Source organism: Diaphorina citri, unplaced genomic scaffold (genome assembly GCF_000475195.1).
Source record: "Diaphorina citri unplaced genomic scaffold, Diaci psyllid genome assembly version 1.1 scaffold2302, whole genome shotgun sequence".
Classification (NCBI taxonomy): domain Eukaryota; kingdom Metazoa; phylum Arthropoda; class Insecta; order Hemiptera; family Psyllidae; genus Diaphorina; species Diaphorina citri.
The window spans coordinates 1-20,052 of NW_007379726.1; the positions used below are offsets into that span (position 1 = coordinate 1).

General features: G+C 41.3%; 2 protein-coding genes and 1 long non-coding RNA gene across 7 annotated transcripts; 2 read left to right on the plus strand and 1 right to left on the minus strand.

Moving 5' to 3' along the window:
* Positions 1-9: 9 nt before the first annotated feature.
* On the plus strand, positions 10-487 carry LOC113471328. Its single transcript, XM_026830411.1, has one exon. It carries the CDS (start codon positions 209-211, stop codon positions 470-472), a length of 264 nt encoding a protein of 87 aa, XP_026686212.1. The 5' UTR covers positions 10-208; the 3' UTR covers positions 473-487.
* Positions 488-1,278: 791 nt separating this feature from the next.
* LOC103518678 (esterase FE4-like) lies at positions 1,279-8,515 on the plus strand. Of its 5 annotated transcripts, none has more exons than XM_026830407.1 (6): positions 1,279-1,383; positions 1,668-1,983; positions 3,490-3,640; positions 6,159-6,344; positions 7,552-7,748; positions 8,318-8,515. In XM_026830407.1, exons 2-6 carry the CDS (start codon positions 1,795-1,797, stop codon positions 8,498-8,500), a joined length of 906 nt encoding a protein of 301 aa, XP_026686208.1. In that variant the 5' UTR covers positions 1,279-1,383; positions 1,668-1,794; the 3' UTR covers positions 8,501-8,515. The 5 variants fall into 5 exon arrangements, with proteins under 5 accessions (XP_026686208.1, XP_026686207.1, XP_026686210.1 ...); XM_026830406.1 differs by having other exon boundaries at positions 1,280-1,434; XM_026830409.1 differs by having other exon boundaries at positions 1,288-1,434; positions 1,728-1,983.
* On the minus strand, positions 5,711-6,474 carry LOC113471329. The gene is made up of 2 exons (XR_003394070.1): positions 6,412-6,474; positions 5,711-6,108 (listed from the first exon to the last, which is right to left on the minus strand). It is a non-coding gene; the product is annotated as an uncharacterized LOC113471329 (long non-coding RNA).
* Positions 8,516-20,052: the final 11,537 nt, after the last annotated feature.

The following is a 20,052-nucleotide window of genomic DNA, read 5'->3' on the forward strand; positions in this document are numbered from 1 at the left end:
ATCATCATTGGTGGGACCCGCCAGAATTTTTTATTTTATTAATTTTTATCATTTTTATTATTTTTACAGTAAAATTTCAATTTTTGTTAGAATTTTAATTTGAATTTTACCTAACGTATTGAATTTTAATGTTCCCATAAGACACATGGTCAAATTCAAAAAAATAAAGCTCCCATAAAGACCCACGTTCAATAGGGTGGAGTACACGATGGTGTTAGCCGCGTTTGCCGTCGCGTCATTTTGCGCGTTTTGCGGTCATGTTTTGGCGACAGAGACGCTTATAATACCGCAGGGCCGCATTAGGGGAACCGTCAGACAGTCCCGGGACAGTAACCCTTACTACGCCTTCCTGGGGATCCCCTACGCCCTGCCCCCTGTGGAGGACCTGAGATTCAAGGTAAAATTTTCGTCAATAAGTGAGAGTACACCTGGAATTTTTTTTTCGATAGCTGAGAACACACCCTCGGTGTAATCAGCTGAACTCCATACACGAAAAGGCCAATCTGAGGCTTCGTAGATTTGTACGTAAGCTTAACCCATCCCTTTTGGGGCCAGTTGCCCCTACACCTAAGCTTCAGAGTGGGGTTTTTGTGTATGAAATCAGAGGCTTAGGTCTAGGTGCAAACAGCCCTAAAGGATGCGTTCAGTTTTTACGAATCTACACCCTCGGTGGCATAGTGGTTAAGGCGCTACTCTATACACGAAAAGGCCAATCTGAGGCTTCGTAGAGCTTAACCCATCCCTTGGGGCCAGTTGCCCCTACACTTAAGCTTCAGAGTGGGCTTTTTGTGAATGGAATCTGAGGCTTAGGTCTAGGTGCAAAACAGCCCTAAAGGATGCGTTCAGTTTTTACGAATCTACACCCTCGGTGGCATAGTGGTTAGATCGGGGAAATGTTGGATGACGTGAAACTGGGGGTCTAAATCTCATCTTGTTACAATACAATATCAGGATAGATACAATAATATTCCCACTTTTTCCCACAGGTATTGTAGGTGCCGTCTACTGCACGGACGATTTCAAGTTGACTCATCAGCTTAACGCAGACTTCGACCGTCTTCTACCGCTCATAGTGTCTTGCAACTGGCTGCCGAAAGACAAGAGAGCCGAGTTCGTGCAGAAAGTCAAATCCTTCTACCTGAACAACGAGCCGGTTGGGGAGGACAACTTGGAGTACATAACACCTCTGGTGTAGGTAGTTAGGTACATAACACCTCTGGACCCATGTACATTCTATAGGTACTTCAGTAAGTACTTGTGTCTAGATATCTAGGTTCCGTTGATAGCTGTTATCAAGTTTGTTTGCAGTACTAACCGAGATTTTAAACGCCGCTACACGTTGGTCTGGTTTGAATAAGAAGCCCCGTTTAACGGTTCTTGATAGTTTGTGTTTTTCTTGATCTAGATAAATTTCCGATTTCAAATATTTGATAGGTAAAATTGATCCTGTCTTCCTTCTCCTATCCTGTCTTCCTTCTCTCTTCGCTTTCGGCATGATAAGGCCTTAGCAGCTACAGTTCCCTCTAAGACGTTAAGAGGATCAAACCTGTTAAAAAAAAAAAAATGTTCGAGTAAAAAATTCCCGAATAATCATCATTGGTGGGACCCGCCAGATTTTTTTATTTTATTAATTTTCATCATTATTATTATTATTATTATTTTTACAGTAAAATTTCCATTTTTGTTCGAATTTTAACTAACGTATTGAATTTTAATGTTCCCATAAGACACATGGTCAAATTCAAAAAATTAAATCTCCCATAAAGACCCACGTTCAATAGGGCGGAGTACACCATGGTGTTAGCCGCGTTTGCCGTCGCGTCATTTTGCGCGTTTTGCGGTCATGTTTTGGCGGCAGAGACGCTTATAATACCGCAGGGCCGCATTAGGGGAACCGTCAGACAGTCGCGGGACAGTAACCCTTACTACGCCTTCCTGGGGATCCCCTACGCCCTGCCCCCTGTGGAGGACCTGAGATTCAAGGTAAAATTTTCGTCAATAAGTGAGAGTACACCTGGAATTTTTTTTTCGATAGCTGAGAACACACCCTCGGTGTAATCAGCTGAACTCTATACACGAAAAGGCCAATCTGAGGCTTCGTAGAGCTTAACCCATCCCTTGGGGCCAGTTGCCCCTACACTTAAGCTTCAGAGTGGGCTTTTTGTGAATGGAATCTGAGGCTTAGGTCTAGGTGCAAAACAGCCCTAAAGGATGCGTTCAGTTTTTACGAATCTACACCCTCGGTGGCATAGTGGTTAAGGCGCTCGTCTGGTTAACAGGAGGGCGCGGGTTCAACCCATCCTGATGGGTGACCATCTGGGCCATTGCGTGCGGCCTTTCCCGGCCCCTCTCAGGCTGGGTGAAATGTGAGGAGGGTAGCTTGTCCTCGAATGGAGGGTAAATCCCTGTCACTTTTCAAAACTCCCGGTGAAAGGGGACGCCATATTCGGTCAAGAAGACTGCCTCTTCCTCAATGTCTATTCTCCCAACGTAAGGATAACACACTTAAGACTACTAGTATAGGTGTACCAAACACTTGGCGACTTGGCGGGGCGGACCACTACCGCACTCCTTAATTTTCCTTTCGGGAAACCTGTTCCCTTTTGGGAACTGAAATAGAGCTTGTACTGAACCATAGGAAATCCAAGGCCAGCCACTCACTATCAGGTAGACCCGACAGGTACGGCTGAAAAGGTCCGCCTGTCAGATCTACCTGATATCTGATGAGCACGCACACTATCAGGTAGACCTGACAGGCACGGCTGAAAAGGTCCGCCTGTCAGATCTACCTGATACCTGATGAGCACACACTATCAGGTAGAACTGATGACTCTATGAGGTAGAACTAACTCTATCAGGTAGATCTGACACCTGATCAGGTCTACTTCATAGTGAGTTTCTGGCTTAACACTACTAGCTAAAGTGTATTTTCCTTTCGGAAAAGGGAATCGGTTTTCTTTTAGAATCTGAAATTTCGCCTGTACTAAACCATAGGAAATCCAAGATGGCGCTCCATCGGGATCGGTTCTGGTTCCAAAAATTCCACAAAAGGAAAATACACCCTATTTATTGCCCACCTCGGTGGTGTAGTGGTCAAGACGCTCACCTGGTAATCAGGAGGGCGTGGGTTCACATCTGTTTTTGCATAGGCAAATTTTAACAAAATCGCACAAATCTTTTGAGACATCTTGGAGCTTACTTTGTTCTAATTGAATCTTGTTCAGCCATCCAGTGAAATTTCGCCTCTACTAAACCATAGGAAATCCAAGATGGCGCTCCATCGGGATGGGTTCTGGTTCCAAAAATTCCACAAAAGGAAAATACACCCTATTTGTTGCCCACCTCGGTGGTGTAGTGGTCAAGAAGCTCACCTGGTAATCAGGAGGGCGTGGATTCACATCTGTTTTTGCACAGGCAAATTTTAACAAAATCGCACAAATCTTTTGAGACATCTTGGAGCTTACTTTGTTCTAATTGAATCTTGTTCAGCCATCCAGTGATGTCAAATTACCGGTGATGGTGTTCGTTCATGGCGGAGGGTTCCTCATGGGGCAAGCCACGTCAAATATGTACGGACCGGAATATTTCATGGACCATAACGTTGTGTTGGTCACTATCCAATACCGTCTCGGAGTATTAGGTAAGAAATAGACCCACCTCTGTGGCCGAGTGGTCACGACTCTCAACCTGGAGGAGCTGGGGTCGAATCCCGGCCAGGGCGGAAATATTTTAAAGGTGTGTCCACACATACTTGATAAGGAGAATCAAAAGGCAGATATATTGTGCAGAACTTCAAAGAAGTGAGTGGAGTATCCCTACACTGCTATTAAGCTTCGCAAAGTTTCCTGGTCTTTTAATATATTTACAATCAGAATTCCCTCCTCTTTCCAGGTTTTAAAGGTGTGTCCACACATACTTGATAAGGAGAATCAAAAGGTAGATATATTGTGCAGAACTTCAAAGAAGCAAGTGGAGTATCCCTACACTGCTATTAAGCTTCGCAAAGTTTCCTGGTCTTTTAATATATTTACAATCAGAATTCCCTCCTCTTTCCAGGATTTCTCAGTTTCGGGAATGCTAAAGTACCGGGAATTCCGGGAAATCTCGGCTTAAAATTCGTTTTGAATAATGTAATGTAAATGCAGTTTCTTTGTGTTATTATATCACAACTTTGGTGCTCACTGCAGCATTGTAGGATTTTCCCAATATCTCAAAAGACTACTAGTGTAGGTGTACCAAACACTTGGCGACTTGGCGGGGCGGACCACTACCGCACTCCTTAATTTTCCTTTTGGGAACTGAAATAGAGCCTGTACTGAACCATAGGAAATCCAAGGCCAGCCACTCACTATCAGGTAGACCCGACAGGTACGGCTGAAAAGGTCCGCCTGTCAGATCTTCTGATGAGCACGCACACTATCAGGTAGACCTGACAGGCACGGCTGAAAAGGTCCGCCTGTCAGATCTACCTGATAAGCACACACACTGTCAGGTAGACCTGACAGGCACGGCTGAAAAGGTCCGCCTGTCAGATCTACCTGATATCTGATGAGCACACACACTATCAGGTAGACCCGACAGGTACGGCTGAAAAGGTCCGCCTGTCAGATCTACCTGATAAGCACACACACTGTCAGGTAGACCTGACAGGTACGGCTGAAAAGGTCCGCCTGTCAGATCTACCTGATACCTGATGAGCCCAAACACTTTTGACTTGGCGGGGCGGAGCACTACCGCGCTCCTTAATTTTCCTTTCGGGAAACCGGTTCCCTTTTGGGAACTGAAATAGAGCCTGTACTGAACCATAGGAAATCCAAGGCCAGCCACTCACTAACAGGTAAACCTGACAGGCACGGCTGAAAAGGTCCGCTGTCAGATCTACCTGATAAGCACACACACACTGTCAGGTAGACCTGACAGGTACGGCTGAAAAGGTCCGCCTGTCAGATCTACCTGATACCTGATGAGCACACACTATCATATGCCAGGGACCACAAGATCACACTTTGAGATAATCAGGCCGGGGGCTACAAAGTGAGATTAAACTCCGTTTTGGCCAGCCTAGTTAGCTTAGTTGGTAGTGCGTCTGCCTTGTAAGCGCTAGGTCGCGGGTTCGATTCCCGCCCGGGGCGGATTTTATTTAGAACTAACTCTATCAGGTAGACCTGACACCTGATCAGGTCTACTTCATAGTGAGTTTCTGGATTAACACTACTAGCTAAAGTGTATTTTCCTTTCGGAAAACCGAACCGAAAACCGAATCGGTTTCCTTTTAGAATCTGAAATTTCGCCTGTACTAAACCATAGGAAATCCAAGATGGCGCTCTATCGGGATGGGTTCTGGTTCCAAAAATTCCACAAAAGGAAAGTACACCCTATTTATTGCCCACCTCGGTGGTGTAGTGGTCAAGACGCTCACCTGGTAATCAGGAGGGCGTGGATTCACATCTGTTTTTGCATAGGCAAATTTTAACAAAATCGCATAAATCTTTTGAGACATCTTGGAGCTTACTTTGTTCTAATTGAATCTTATTCAGCCATCCAGTGATGCCAAATTACCGGTGATGGTGTTCGTTCATGGCGGAGGGTTCCTAATGGGGCAAGCCACGTCAAATATGTACGGACCGGAATATTTCATGGACCATAACGTTGTGTTGGTCACTATCCAATACCGTCTCGGAGAGTTCCCTCTGTCAAACCTCTTTTTTTTAAAAAAAAACTCCGTTTTGATTCGTAGAAGCTCAACCCATCAGGGCTGTTTGCCCCTACACCTAAGCCTCGGACTGGACTCTTTGTGTATAAAGTTGAGCTGAAAATCAAGCTGAAAACTCCGTTTAACTTTTAGATCAAGCAATCTGATTAGTTGATTAAAAAAAAAAAATAATAAAATAAAATCAAAATTTCCGACAATTAGATTGCTTAACCCAAGAATTTAACTTAAATCGAGTTCAAACTCACTTTGTGGACCCGGCCCAACCTCCAAGTGTTGTCCCGTACATTAGTATTTTCTTATGTAAACTTTTGTGTTTTATGTGTTTATTGATGTAGCTGAAAATAGTCCTGACAGCATAGGAATTATAACTAGAGGTAGAATTGAATATACTATGTCTATATTCTGTTTTTACTCGTGCAGTAAAAAAATCCCCTCCTGTTTCCAGGATTTCTCAGTTTCGGGAATGCTGAAGTACCGGGAAATCTGGGTATGAAGGACCAGGTGTTGGCGTTACAATGGATTCAGGAGAATATTGAAGAGTTTGGTGGCAATCCGGACTCGGTGACTATATTTGGAGAGAGTGCCGGTGCAGCCTCGGTTAGCTACCACTTGGTGTCGCCCTTGTCTAAGGGTAAGTTCGAATCCCGCGGTGGCAATAACCATTTTAATTTTCGTTAGTCTAAAAGATATTTAGATACCTGCCCCGGTGGCGTAGTGGTCAAGACGCTCGCCTGGTAATCAGGAGGGCGTGGGTTCGATCCCAGCCGAGGTATGGAATTTTATCCTCATTTATTTGAGAATTTGACCACGTAATAATGGAGCTCACGTAATAATGTGGTAGAGAACGCCCAAGGCGTTAACCTCGCCTAGTGGTTGCCTTCCACTCAAGAGTCTATTGTTATTATTATTATTTAGATGTTTCGTAGCAATGAAACAACTGCTACATTAGACTCGTGTTGTCTGTGTCGTAGCCTACCCATCCCTTGATATGCCTCTCATTAGATGGGCGAGAAGAGACACAATATTTCCCATTTAGGTGCAGGGTCAACACGAGAACATCAGAAAGTAATCCGTTGAAATATCTGCAATTGAAAAACGAGTATAAATGTTTGTCGATGGTGGGATTCGAACCCGGGACCAACAGCATGGCAAGCAATGCTGCTTTCTAGAGAAAGAAGCATACTTCCTGAGGAATGAGGTCTATTCCTGGAAGTATGCTAACATCCAACCAGCTTTCACTACAAAGCTGTAAAGCAGGGAAATAATAATAACAAGAAACCCCTCTTTCAGGTCTGTTTCATCGAGCAATTCTACAGAGTGGCACAGCCAGCTGTTCCTGGGCATCCACGCCCGCCTGGTTAGCTCGTTGGGGAAAAATCCAAATCTGAGGTCAAAACTCCGAAAAAATAGCTGTAAAAGTACAAAAATTCAATTTTTATTTTCCGTTCTAATGAAAGAGTTCAAATATGTGTGACGTCGGACTTTACGCAGTGGGTTTCTACCTTTACCTACATTCTGCAGATACCTATTCTAATATACACACGTATAGGTGGGCGAGAAGAGACACAATATTTCCCATTTAGGTGCTGGGTCAACACGAGAACATCAGAAAGTAATCCGTTGACATATCTGCAATTGAAAAACGAGTACAAATGTTTGTCGATGGTGGGATTCGAACCCGGGACCAACAGCATGGCAAGCAATGCTGCTTTCTAGAGAAAAGAAGCATACTTCCTGAGGAATGATGTCTATTCCTGGAAGTATGCTAACATTCAACCAGCTTTCACTACGAAGCTGTAAAGCAGGGAAATAATAATACCAAAAATCCTCTCTTTCAGGTCTGTTTCATCGAGCAATTCTACAGAGTGGCACAGCCAGCTGTTCCTGGGCATCCACGCCCGCCTGGTTAGCTCGGGACAGAGCCCATGCCTTCGCCACCCTGGTAGGGTGTCCCACGCAACCCATTGAGACTGTACTGGACTGTCTGAGACAGCTGCCCACTGAGACTTTCGTCACCACCCTGAACAAATTTCACGTAAGTAAAAAAAAAAACATTTTATTTTTTTGTTTTGGGTTTCTCAACAAAATTTGCACCACCACTTTCGTGTTTCTGGTAAAAAGACCTTTAATTTGATATATAGGTCGACCATTTTATTTATTTATTTTTTTTTATTATTTTTTTTGTTTTGGGTTTCTCAACAAAATTTGCACCACCACTTTCGTGTTTCTGGTAAAAAGACCTTTAATTTGATATATAGGTTTGGATAAGTCCTTCTATGGGAACAGACAGACACCAAAGCGAATACAATACCTGTCCCTTTACCTTTTATTATTACTATTGTAGAAAGGACGGGCTAAAAAAGGTCTGAGCGTGAGTGATCGGCCCGGCATGAACAATGGTAGAAAAACACTGCCCTCACGTCACGTGAAAAGCGAATACAATACCCGTCCCTTTACCTTTTATTATTACTATTGTAATAATATAGAAAGGACGGGCTAAAAAAGGTCTGAGCGTGAGTGATCGGCCCGGCATGAACAATGGTAGAAAAACACTGCCCTCACGTCACGTGAGCTCATGTGACGTGAGGGCATATTGTATTTCAGATCTGGTTCAAGAATCCGATGATAACCTTTGCTCCCGTGATCGAATCCCCTCTGAGTCAGAATAATTTCCTACCTGATCATCCTCTCCGTCTACCTCACGCGGATGTGCCTATTATTATCGGAGTCAACAACAAAGAGGGCGGTAAGTTTTATCCCGGTTTAACTGGACTATATTTTACATAATTTTTATCCCAATTTAACTGGACTATTAGCGAGTTTTTGCAAACAAAATGAGCGTCCCGTTAACTGAACTCTCTAACGTTTTTTTGACGAAAACTCGTTTCTGCTCATGCGCAGGTGTATTTTTTCGTTGAATAACGTTAAAGAGTTCAGTCAACGGGACGATTCCGAATACAAATTTTCCCATCCAAGCTTAAGGATTAGGGAGGGAGAAGGATTAAGCATTTGGGAGGGAGAAGGATTCAGCATTTGGGAGGGATATAATATAAACTAAATGAAATTTTACAACCCCAAATCCCGGCCAATATTTTTCCCATTTTATGAGTCCGAATCCTCTGATTTATATTGGTTGGGATACCTACACCTTCACATAATATTTAATTCAGGTGGGTAGGTGGGATGGGAAGGTTAGAAGTGGGAATGGGAGGTAATCTGTAAACCTTCATATTGTACCTATAGGTACCTACTTCTATTTCCTAGGTACCTATAACAATAGATAAATTTAGCTCTTCCCGTTGTTATACCTACCCTTGAATGTGATAGGCAGGACCATTTTTTTTCCATTAGGCGATTTAACTTTGGTTTATGCATGTCTTCTCGCTATTTTTTATCCTAATAGAGAAACAAACCAATTAATAATAAAATGGCGTTGTCACAAAAAATATCGTTGCTCACTTAATACACCTCGATAAACTTTATGTTTTGACTCAGTGACTCGAACCACCAACCTCCAGGTCCGAAGTCCACCACTACACCACTGAGGAGGGCAAAGTATACTCTCAGACAATAAAAAAGAAGAACAACACTTAAATGAAGAAAATCAGAACAAAGAAAATCGAAAAATATCTAATACCCACTTGAAACAAATTCCAACTTTTTTGTTCTGATTTTTATTGCCATGTCCTTTCCTCCTCTACTTTCTCCACCTCCTCATCCACTTGACCTCTTCCTCTTCTTATTTATAGTTCTCATTTTCCTTCCCCTCCTTCTCTTCTTTTACTTTCTTCTGTCTCCTCCTTCTTCTCCCCTCCCTTCTCCTCTTTCTCTCTCTCTCTCTCCTTTTCCTACTTCGCCTCTTCCGCTTTCTTCATGCGCCCTCCATTCTCTTCTGTTTTCTGGGGAACTCTCTTCTCCTCTCTCCTTTTTGTCCTTTCCATACCGCTCCTTCATTCCACCTTCTCCTCTTCCTCCTGCTCTTCCTCCTCCTCTTCCTCTTCCTCCTCCTATTCCTCCTCCTCCTAATAACAATAAAAAAGCAGTAAAGACAACAATTTGCAGAGTAACACTTCGCTCGGGTTGGCATTCTGGTATCCATTCTTTGTTTTAATTCTCTCCCTCCCTCCCGCTCTCTCTTTCATCTCTCCTCCTCTCACACTTTCCTTCCTCTCTTTCTCCCTCCCTCTCTCAAGCCTCCTTCCCTTCCACGTTTTGTTTTTTCTACAAGAGGCTATTTTTATAACATTGCAGCTTAGGTTATACCTACATGCTTTGTGTATTTACGTACATATTCACTTCAATGAGCATTGAGTTGGAGTGTAGGTAGTTAGCTAGGTAGTAGGTAAGTACTGTATAGCCATAGGCAATATCAGAGCATAAATAATCGGCAGTGTACCAATAGTCGACAGTGTACCAATAATCGGCCGTGTACCAATAGCTGATATGTAGATATCTATATATTATAATATAGGATACCTGGGAGACATATTATACATATGTACCTAGGAAATCCTGTACCTAGGTATGTGAAGTAAGTATCTATGTATACTTGTATACCATATACCCACAGGTTCTTCAGACGTACGTACTTCTCTGACAAAATCCTTAATGAAAACCCATACACTTGTAAAGTTTAATTAAATAGAGAAAGAGAGAGAGAGAAAGAGATCAGAAAGAAGAAGAGGGGGAGAGAGAAAAATAGTAAGGTATAGAAGTAATAAGGGGAAGAGGGAGGGAAAGATTAGAAAAAAATGAAAGGAGTGAGAGAGAGAGCGAAAGAATAGAAGAGAGAGAGAGAGAGGTTTGTGTATCCTTGTCCCTCAAGCATCAGTAAATTCTAGGGAATTAATAATTTTGTATTTTCTGTCTCTCTCTCTCTTCTCTCTCTCTCTCTCTCTCTCTCTCCCTCCCTCCCTCTCTACCCCTCTAGAGAGGGGCTCCCGATAAAAACTCCGAAATTGCCTTTTAAAATGACTTCTTTGTCCCCGTTAAAGCTTGTTCTCTCCCCCTAAAAAGAGACAGTCGGAAGGGAGGGAGGGAGGAAGAGATACAGATAAATATTGGGAGAGACAATTTGAAAACGAAACAAAAGGAAAAGTAATAAGAAGAAAGAGGAGGAGGGGGAGAAAGAAGATATTAGAGGAGGAATAGGAAGTGAAATAGGAGGAGGATGTGAAATTGAGGAAAGTGGAGGAGGAAGAGAAATTAGAGGATTAGAAGAAGAAGGACTTGGAGGAAGAGGAAGAAGAATAAAAAGGAGGAGGAGAAGGAGGAGGAGGAGAAGTGAAAGAAGGAGGAAGAGAATGGAGGTTTTATGCGATTTGTCCAATAAAAATAAAATATCAGGCCAATAAAGCCGTTTTGGAAAAAAGAGAAAAGAGCAATAAAAAAGTAAAAAGTAATAGGGTACAACGACGATGATACTTTGGCCATAAGAGAGAAAGGTAGGAGAGGGAGAGAAAGGGAGGAGAGAGAGAGAGGGGGGAAGGGAAAGAGGGAGGAGAGAGAGGGGAAGGGATATTCCTACCAAATTTCAGCTTTCTAGGTGTTGTGGTTCTCGAGATAGAGCGATCAGTGTGTGAACTATGAAATGTGAACTGTGAATGGATGAATCTTGTTCTTATAATATAAGATTACAGGTAGGTACCTAGGTGCCTAATAGGAACCCCATCAATCGCTCCGCATGACAACAGAATATTTAGTGATTACCACATTGCATACGTAAATCAAATTCCAGGCGCTCACACAAAATTTCCATCCATGTAAGTGGGGCGGGCCTTTCTACTAGCCAGAAACGGCTGGCTTTCTTCTATTCTGTCCTTCGCTCACTGGCTCACTCCTTCTCTTTTCGATTTTGGGACTTCAGTAGTTACAATTCCCTATATCCAACTGCTTTAAAAAAACTTGAACCTTACATCACTCGTTCATTTGCGTAGGTAGCTCCTTCCATTTGGACTTTTTGGTACCCTTCTGGTATATCCCCTCGTTATAAACATCTTAATTGGACTATTTTTGAGTTGGCGCTGGATTTCTTTTTCATTGTTGTGTCGAAATTGTCACAATTTGAAGAAGTCTCAACTGCTTTAAAAAACTTGAACCTTACATCACTCGTTCATTTGCGTAGGTAGCTCCTCTCATTTGGACTTTTTGGTACCCTTCTGGTATATGAGTATATCCCCTCGTTATAAACATCTTAATTGGACTATTTTTGAGTTGGCGCTGGATTTCTTTTCCATTGTTGTGTCGAAATTGTCACAATTTGAAGAAGTCTAATGGCGAAATTCTAAAGAATTCCCGTGACAGGATTCCATAGAACTCCGATGGCGAAATTCTATAGAACTTCGATGACAAAGACGACAATGTGCAGTATATTGTTTGACATTAAGAATCGATTTTATAGAAAATGGGGGGGGAGGGAGAATAGAAAAAAAGGATGTGAGAAGTAGAGATAAATCAAGGCACAGGGGAGATCGAGATAGATAGATGGAGAGAGAGAGAGAGAAAGAGAGATGGATAGAGAGATAGATGGAGAGAGAGAGAAGAAAAAGATAAGAAGGGTAAGAGGAAGGTTGATAAAAGAGGGGAGAGATAGGGAAAGAGAGAGAGAGAGAGGGAAAGAGAGAGAAGAGTAGGAGAATATTAGAAAGGGTGAGATAAGAAGGAGAGACAGAGAGAACAAAGAGAAGAAGGATGGAGAGAAAGAGAACATGGGGGGAAGGAGAGAGAATAGGAAAAAAAGGATGTGAGAAGTAGAGATAAATCAAGGTACAGGTACAGGAGAGATCGAGATAGATAGATAGATGGAGAGAGAGAAAGAGAGATGGAGAGAGAGAGAGAGAGAGAGAGAGAGAGAGAGAGAGAGAGAGAGAGAGAGAGAGAGAGAGAGAGGCATAGGCAATATCAGAGCATAAATAATCGGCAGTGTACCAATAGTCGACAGTGTACCAATAATCGGCCGTGTACCAGTAGCTGATATGTAGATGTATAATATAGGATACCTGGGAGACATATATATATGTACCTATAGGAAATCCTGTACCTAGGTATGTGAAGTAAGTATCTATGTATACTTGTATACCATATACCCACAGGTTCTTCAGACGTACGTACTTACCCTCCTTCTCTTCTTTTACTTTCTTCTGTCTCCTCCTCCTTCTCCCCCCTCTCCTCTCTCTCTCCTTCTCCTACTTCGCCTCTTCCGCTTTCTCCATGCGCCCTCCATTCTCTCCTGTTTTCTGGGGAACTCTCTTCTCCTATCTCCTTTTGTCCTTTCCATACCTCTCCTTCATTCCACCTTCTCCTCCTCTTCCTCCTCCTCCTCTTCCTCCTCCTCTTCTTCTTCCTCCTCCTCCTCCTCTTCCTCCTCCTCCTCTTCTTCTTCCTCCTCCTACTCCTACTCCTCCTCCTCTTCTTCCTCCTACTCCTCCTCCTCTTCTTCCTCTTCCTCCTCCTCCTTTTCCTCTTCCTCCTCCTACTCCTCCTCCTACTCCTCCTCTTCCTCCTCCTCTTTCTCCTCCTCCTACTCCTCCTCTTCCTCTTCCTCCTAATAACAATAAAAAAGCAGTAAAGACAACAATTTGCAGAGTAACACTTCGCTCGGGTAATACATTCTGTGAGAGTCAATAAAAAAGTAGAGAGAAAAAATGTAAAGAGAAAGAAATATAATAGAGAAATGGAGGGAGGGGAGAAGGAGTACCATGAAGGGAAGGAATAGTAGAAAGGGAAAACGAAGGGAGTAAAAAACTAGGAAGAGACAATGATAAAGGAGGAAAAGACAAGTTGTGGGGGGAAAAATTAGGGAGAAAAAATCCGTGGGGGAGGGAAAAGCGGAAAAGTACTCGAAAAACTCCGAAATTGCCTTCTAAAATGACTTCTTTGTCCCGTTAAAGCTTGTTCTCTCCCCCTAAAAAGAGACAGTCGGAAGGGAGGGAGGGAGGAAGAGATACAGATAAAGGAAAGGGGAGAGAATGGAGGTGAAAGAGTAAATGAAAGGGAAAAAACAATAGGAAGAGAAAAAAGTGGGAAGAGCGATTGTAAAAAGGGAGAAAGAAACAAAAGAAGAAAAATTAATTAAAAATTAATATTGACATTTTGAATTTTCAGTTCAAAGAGGGATTTATTCCCCTTACGAAAAGTACGAAAGTGGCTTCTTTTTGTACCCTGGGAAAAACGATGCAAATAGAACCGAGCGCGAGGGAATAAAGGTAATTTTGACGGGGGAAAAAGACAGAAGAGAAAGAGTTGTTGGGAGGGAGAAATGATGAAACGGAGAGAAAGAGAAGGGAAGAACAGACAGAAAGGGAAATTTGTGGCTTCTTTTTGTACCCTGGGAAAAACGATGCAAATAGAACCGAGCGCGAGGGATTAAAGGTAATTTTGACGGGGGGAAAAAAGACAGAAGAGAAAGAGTTGTTGGGAGGGAGAAATGATGAAACGGAGAGAAAGAGAAGGGAAGAACAGACAGAAAGGGAAATTTGGCGGGGTAGAAGTGGTGGAGGGAGAGAGTTGGGAGGGGGGAAAAGACAGAAGGAGAGACTTTGGAGGGGCGTAATGACGAAAGGAAGGGAGAAGGATTTTAGAATAATGAAATAATTATTTGCAGATAAATTTACATTGTACATTTTGTTATTTGTGTAAATTGTGTTATGCTAAAGGTATGTCACAGGTTCAGTGAGTGTTATATAGCTTATAGTACAACAAAAGTAGATATAATATGTGTTATGTACATACATACCTATACATATCTACTAACACACTATTCTCATTTATCTCATTCTTCTCCTCCCTTTCTTTTCTCTACTTCATCTATTCTTAGTGTCTCTTTTCCCTCTCCTCTCCTTTCTATAATATATTACGAGTATGTATGTTCATGTACTTTTACTCCACATATCTCTTCCCCCTCCTTCTTTCACTTCTCCTCCCTCCGTATTCTCCTTTCCCCCTCCACTAGATCACTTCCCCTCTCTTCCCATATTCTCCTCCCTCACATTCCTTCCCATCTTCCTGCGTTATGCTCATCTTTTTTTTTTTCCTTTGAGCGTAGAAAAAAGTACTTTAATTTTACGCCCCAGAACGTTATTAGGTCATTATACTACACAGAGTTGCTGACGACTGATCCTCCTCCTCCTAAAGGAGGGAGAATAGAAAAAAAGGATGTGAGAAGTAGAGATAAATCAAGGTACAGGGGAGATCGAGATAGATAGATGGAGAGGGAGAAAGAGAGATGGATAGAGAGAGAGATGGAGAGAGAGAGAGAGATAGATGGAGAGAGAGAGAGAGATGGAGAGAGAGAGTGAGAGATGGAGAGAGAGAGAGAGATGGAGAGAGAGAGAGAGAGAGAGAAGAAAAAGATAAGAAGGGTAAGAGGAAGGTTGATAAAAGAGGGGAAAGATAGAGAAAGAGAGAGAGGGAAAGAGAGAGAAGAGTAGGAGAATATTAGAAAGGGTGAGATAAGAAGGAGAGAGAGAGAACAAAGAGAAGAAGGATGGAGAGAAAGAGAAGAGGGAGAGAGAGTAGGAAAAGAATTTTCTTCCTTTCGAAAATAAGTATGTTTCGACCTTTGTGAGGAAATTTTGAGCACAATTGCGAATTGCGTGAAAAGGTTTTTGACAGATGTACCTACATAGCTGTTTGGGAGGGAGAGAGAAGGAGTGGGGGGAAAGAGAGATGTTGAAAGGTTATCAGAGTAGCAGGTGCTCCCCTAAAAACCGTCCGTATTAGGAACCTTCTAAACAGAATCTTCCTCTCTCCTTTTCTCCCTCCCTCCTTGTTTCTCTCTCTTTCTCTATTTCTTCCCTCTCTCCCTCCCTTCTTTATCTCTCATCCTTCCTCCCTTTCTCTTCTCTCTTTCGTTTTGAAGGTTAATTTAAAATAATTTCAATAATTTTATATTTAAATTTTTAATCGCGTCGCGTGATATTCAAGGATCTTTCTCTTTCTCTCGTTTCCTTATTTCTCTCTCTCTTTTTCTCTCTCTCTCACTCTCTCTTTCTCGCTCGTTATTTATTTCTCTCTCCCACTCTCTCCGTATCTCTTGACTGAAACGCAGTTTTTTGTCTTTCTTTTTTCTCTCCTTCCTCTGGTCTCAGTTTCCCTTTTTACGTTTCCTTCCCTCTCCTTCTCTTGTCTATCTCTTTTCTTTCGTTCGGGTTTCTGTTATCTATTTCCCTCCCTCTCCCTCTTATCTAGTTCGTCCTTCCCTCTTTTTTCTGCCCTAACACCTCCGTATCAAAAAGTCCACCTTATGAAAAGCACGGAATAGGTAGCTCTAGCTCTCAGTAGTCTCAGTTGTGAACACAAGCAAAGCAGAGAGCCTATTCAGCCTATTTTGTAAATAAAGATAGTATAAAGAGTAAAAGAAAAATAGAGAAACAGAAATAAAGAGAAAATAGTATAATTAGAAAGACGAAATAGTATGACGAGAGAAAAAAAATAGCATGATAATATTAGAAACTTAGAAAGACAAAACAGTATGCTGAGAAGATGGACTGAAGAATTTTGTGCAAAAGAATGTGAGAAAAGCTCGAACGGCGTTGAAAGAGGAATGAGAGGAGAATTATAATTATGACTAAAAAAGAGAGAGAATAAGTGTAAAAAAAAAAAAAATGGAATGAAAGAAAAGAAAAGAGCGAGAGAAAAAGGGATGAAAGAGGGGGGAGAGAGAAAACGAAATGCCTAATTTTACACTTTTAATTATCTCTCTCCTCGCTCCCTGTCTATTTCGAAAAGATGAAAAAGAAGGAGAAGAAGAAGAGGAACAAAACAGAGAGAGGAAGAAGGTTGTGTTGTGAATAGGTTTCCCTCTTCCTCTTCCTCTTTTTTTTAATTCTTGCTTTTCTTCTGTCTGTCTGTCAGTGTTTTTCCCCCTTTCCTGAAATGAGGCTCTCATAGTTAGGTAGGTATATTTCTTATATATTTTTAGGTAGGTATACTTTCATCGCCTTGTCTTTCTTTTTAATGATGATTCTACACTTCTACAGGCGCTTTGTGTAAATGAGCCTGCCCTGGAATGAAAGAAAAGAGCGAGAGAAAAAGGGATGAAAGAGGGGGGAGAGAGAAAACAAAATGCCTAATTTTACACTTTTAATTATCTCTCTCCTCGCTTCCTGTCTATTTCGAAAAGATGAAAAAGAAGAAGAAGAAGAAGAAGAAGAAGAGGAACAAAACAGAGAGAGGAAGAAGGTTGTGTTGTGAATAGGTTTCCCTCTTCCTCTTTTTTTTTTTATTTTAATTCTTGCTTTTCTTCTGTCTGTCTGTCAGTGTTTTCCCCCTTTCCTGAAATGAGGCTCTCATAGTTAGGTAGTAGGTATATTTCTTATATATTTAGGTAGGTATACTTTCATCGCCTTGTCTTTCTTTTTAATGATGAGTCTACACTTCTACAGGCACTTTGTGGAAATGAGCCTGCCAGGTTTTTCCACATCAAGGGTCGGGAATTGTCAGCTTTTCTTTAATGTACACTATCAATACATCAACATTGCCGTCAACCGTCAAGTACCTTTGTCGAAATAAAATAAAAAGATAATAAGACTACCTACCAACCTACCATAATAAGACTAATAAGAATTAAAGCGCCTAATCGAAAAAAAGTCAGTTGTGCTTTAGATTGTTCTATCAACATACATATTACCAAGTCAGTGATTATTAAGCTTTAGAATTTTAAACTTTTGAGAAACTACAAACAAGATATCGTTCACTTTTGTGCTCGTTGCGCTGATTGTTAAAGAAATAACAAACACGGATCGTCAATTAAAAACTTAAAACTCACTTTTTTCGCTCCATCCAAAAAAGTCCGCCCTAACCCTATGACCCCCGGATCACCTTGGGGTTAATCCTCAAAGCCCTGCTTTGCATCCAAGGACACGAAAATGAAATTAGCCCTCGACCGAAACAACGCAAGAAAATTGAATTAGTTTCACTTGAAACGAAGGAGAACACTTTGAAAGACTTTGCGAAAGCTTTTGAGTTTTCGACAGCTCGAGGATATCGCAGGGTTGCTCGAAAGGTCCAACCTCTCGAAATCCAGGGCACCAAAGTACGTACGACTTTTTTGACTTTTTTCGTAAATTAATTAAAAAATTGAAAAATTTCAGCAGGGTTTTTTGCTTTTTTAGTTGAGGGTTGAGGCAAGGTTATGAATTAGGCAAAAAGGTATGGCTCTTGATTGAAGTTTTCTGTCTGTGACCTGAGGAGTAGAAGGAATTTCTTTTGAAAGTTACGTAAGAAAGAAAATAGGGGCTTTGCAGAAAAAAAAACTGATTGCCTAACCTAAGACTGTCAATTTTTTTTTTTTTTTTTTTTTAGGGAGAAAATGGAGGGACATGGAGGGAAGAAAACAATAAGAGCGACGGAGGTTTATGGGTTTACAAAAAGGAGGAGGGGGGGATGAGAGGAGAGAAAAAGGGAAGAAAGGAAAAAGCGATGGGAGGAAAATGGGAGGGAGAGTAAAGTATCTGAGGGTAATTTACGATATTCTGTGGAATGTTGGAGGTTTTTTCCCTGCTTTTTTCATTAATGAATGTGGGATAGGAAGAAAGAAAGGGAGAAAGAGGGATTGAAGGAAAGAGGGATGGGAAGAAAGAGGGAGGAAGACAAAAAGATGGGGAGAAAGAGAAAGAAAAAGGATGGAGTAAAAGAAAGTTTTACACTGATAGGTACTCAACTAGGAAGAGAGAGAGAGAGAAGGAGAGAGAATAATGCGGAGAGACAACGTGAGTGAGACAGAAGAAAAGGGAGAGAGAAGAGGAAAATAGAGAGATACCCCCCCAGACAGAGTATGTTGATTGCGCCGTTTTATTTCGACGATAGTTTAGGATATCTGTTCAGGATAAAGCTCGCCCCGGACGGGAATCAACCCGACAACCTAACGCTTACAAAACAGACACACTACTCCCCCGGCTAGAGGACAGGAGAACTGGCAGTCAGTTCCTTGAAGGCTTTTTTTTCGATATGGAAGTGATGGAAATTGAAAAGTTGGGTGAACCACAAATAGACACTTCTAAATTCCAAAAAAAAAAAAAAAATCAAAATAAACTTTTAAAAGGAAACTAAGAGATTGTGTGAGAATTCATTGGGGTATATGAGACGACAGGTAGGTAAATACATAATTACATAGGTAGGTATATAGGCAGAGTAAATAGATATGTGTAGGTAGTAGGTACATAGAACATAGTATATTAAGTATGGTTGTTAGTTGTTAATAGTTGAAAGTTCTTCTGTTAGTCTCTTTGATAGTCTGTTTATTTCCTTATCTCTCGAAAGATTTACCCTTCGGATCTAGGCGAATTTCATCAAAACATCACGGCAGTGCGCCTACATCCGATATTTGATGAAATTTCACACAAATGGTCAATACATGCCTAATACCCAGGATCGGAAAGTTTGGGTAAAAAATTTCCACCCTGGCTGTGATTCGAACCCAGCACCTGGGGAAGGGAGCTACAAAACTATGAAGCATACAAGATTTCAAAACATAGATATACAAGATTCCAAAGCATACAAGTCGTAACTACGGAAAGTTATGTATGTAAATGTCCCACATCATTGCTCTCGAATACAATAGAAGGTTTTATTGGTTACAAATGTCATTTTAATTTGCCACCACTAGCAAAGGAGCACTGAAGTTGAGCAACGTTGTGTGTGGTTGGTATCTGGAAGGTTAAAAATTCTTGCTAAAGCTTTTAGGTCTTGTGGTAAAAGAAAAATAATAGAAAGTAAAAGTAAAAATTTTGTGGTGTGTTTATCACAGGTAATAAATAAGAGCGCTTGGTACATTTGAGTACAAAAAATTTGGGATGGTTACATTCCATTTATTTACTCTTACACAGCCTTTTCTGGCTATTTTAAAAATATTTCTCAACTTTAGGTTGGTAGGTATTTTGTAAAAATAAAAGAAAAAAAAAAAAAAAACATATGTACTACCGTCATCTGAGTATTTCTTACGGTAGCTGTTGGTAGACTCATAATCCAGGAGACAGGAGTTTGAGTCTGAGCTTTTTTTTTTCTCACTCTCTCTCTCTCTCTGAATCTTAGCAAGTGGAAAAAAACTGGGCATGGTTTTAGCAACAACATAAATATTTTATAGATTTTGGTGTGGACATTTTTTGTAAAAGCCCAAACATATTTATAGGTACCGTCATCTGAGGTGACTTTGCACCTGCCCGGGTAACTTTGCACCAAATCAGTAAAATGTTTTGAATGCTGACTGAATGCTTCTGGAGGAAGTAAAAAAATATTTAAAAATATGATAAAACAGCTGATATCTTTGTGAAAAAACATATGAGCACTTTGAGGTTATGTTTACTTTCATTTTAGAGTTATCAGTCGTTGAAGCAGGACCC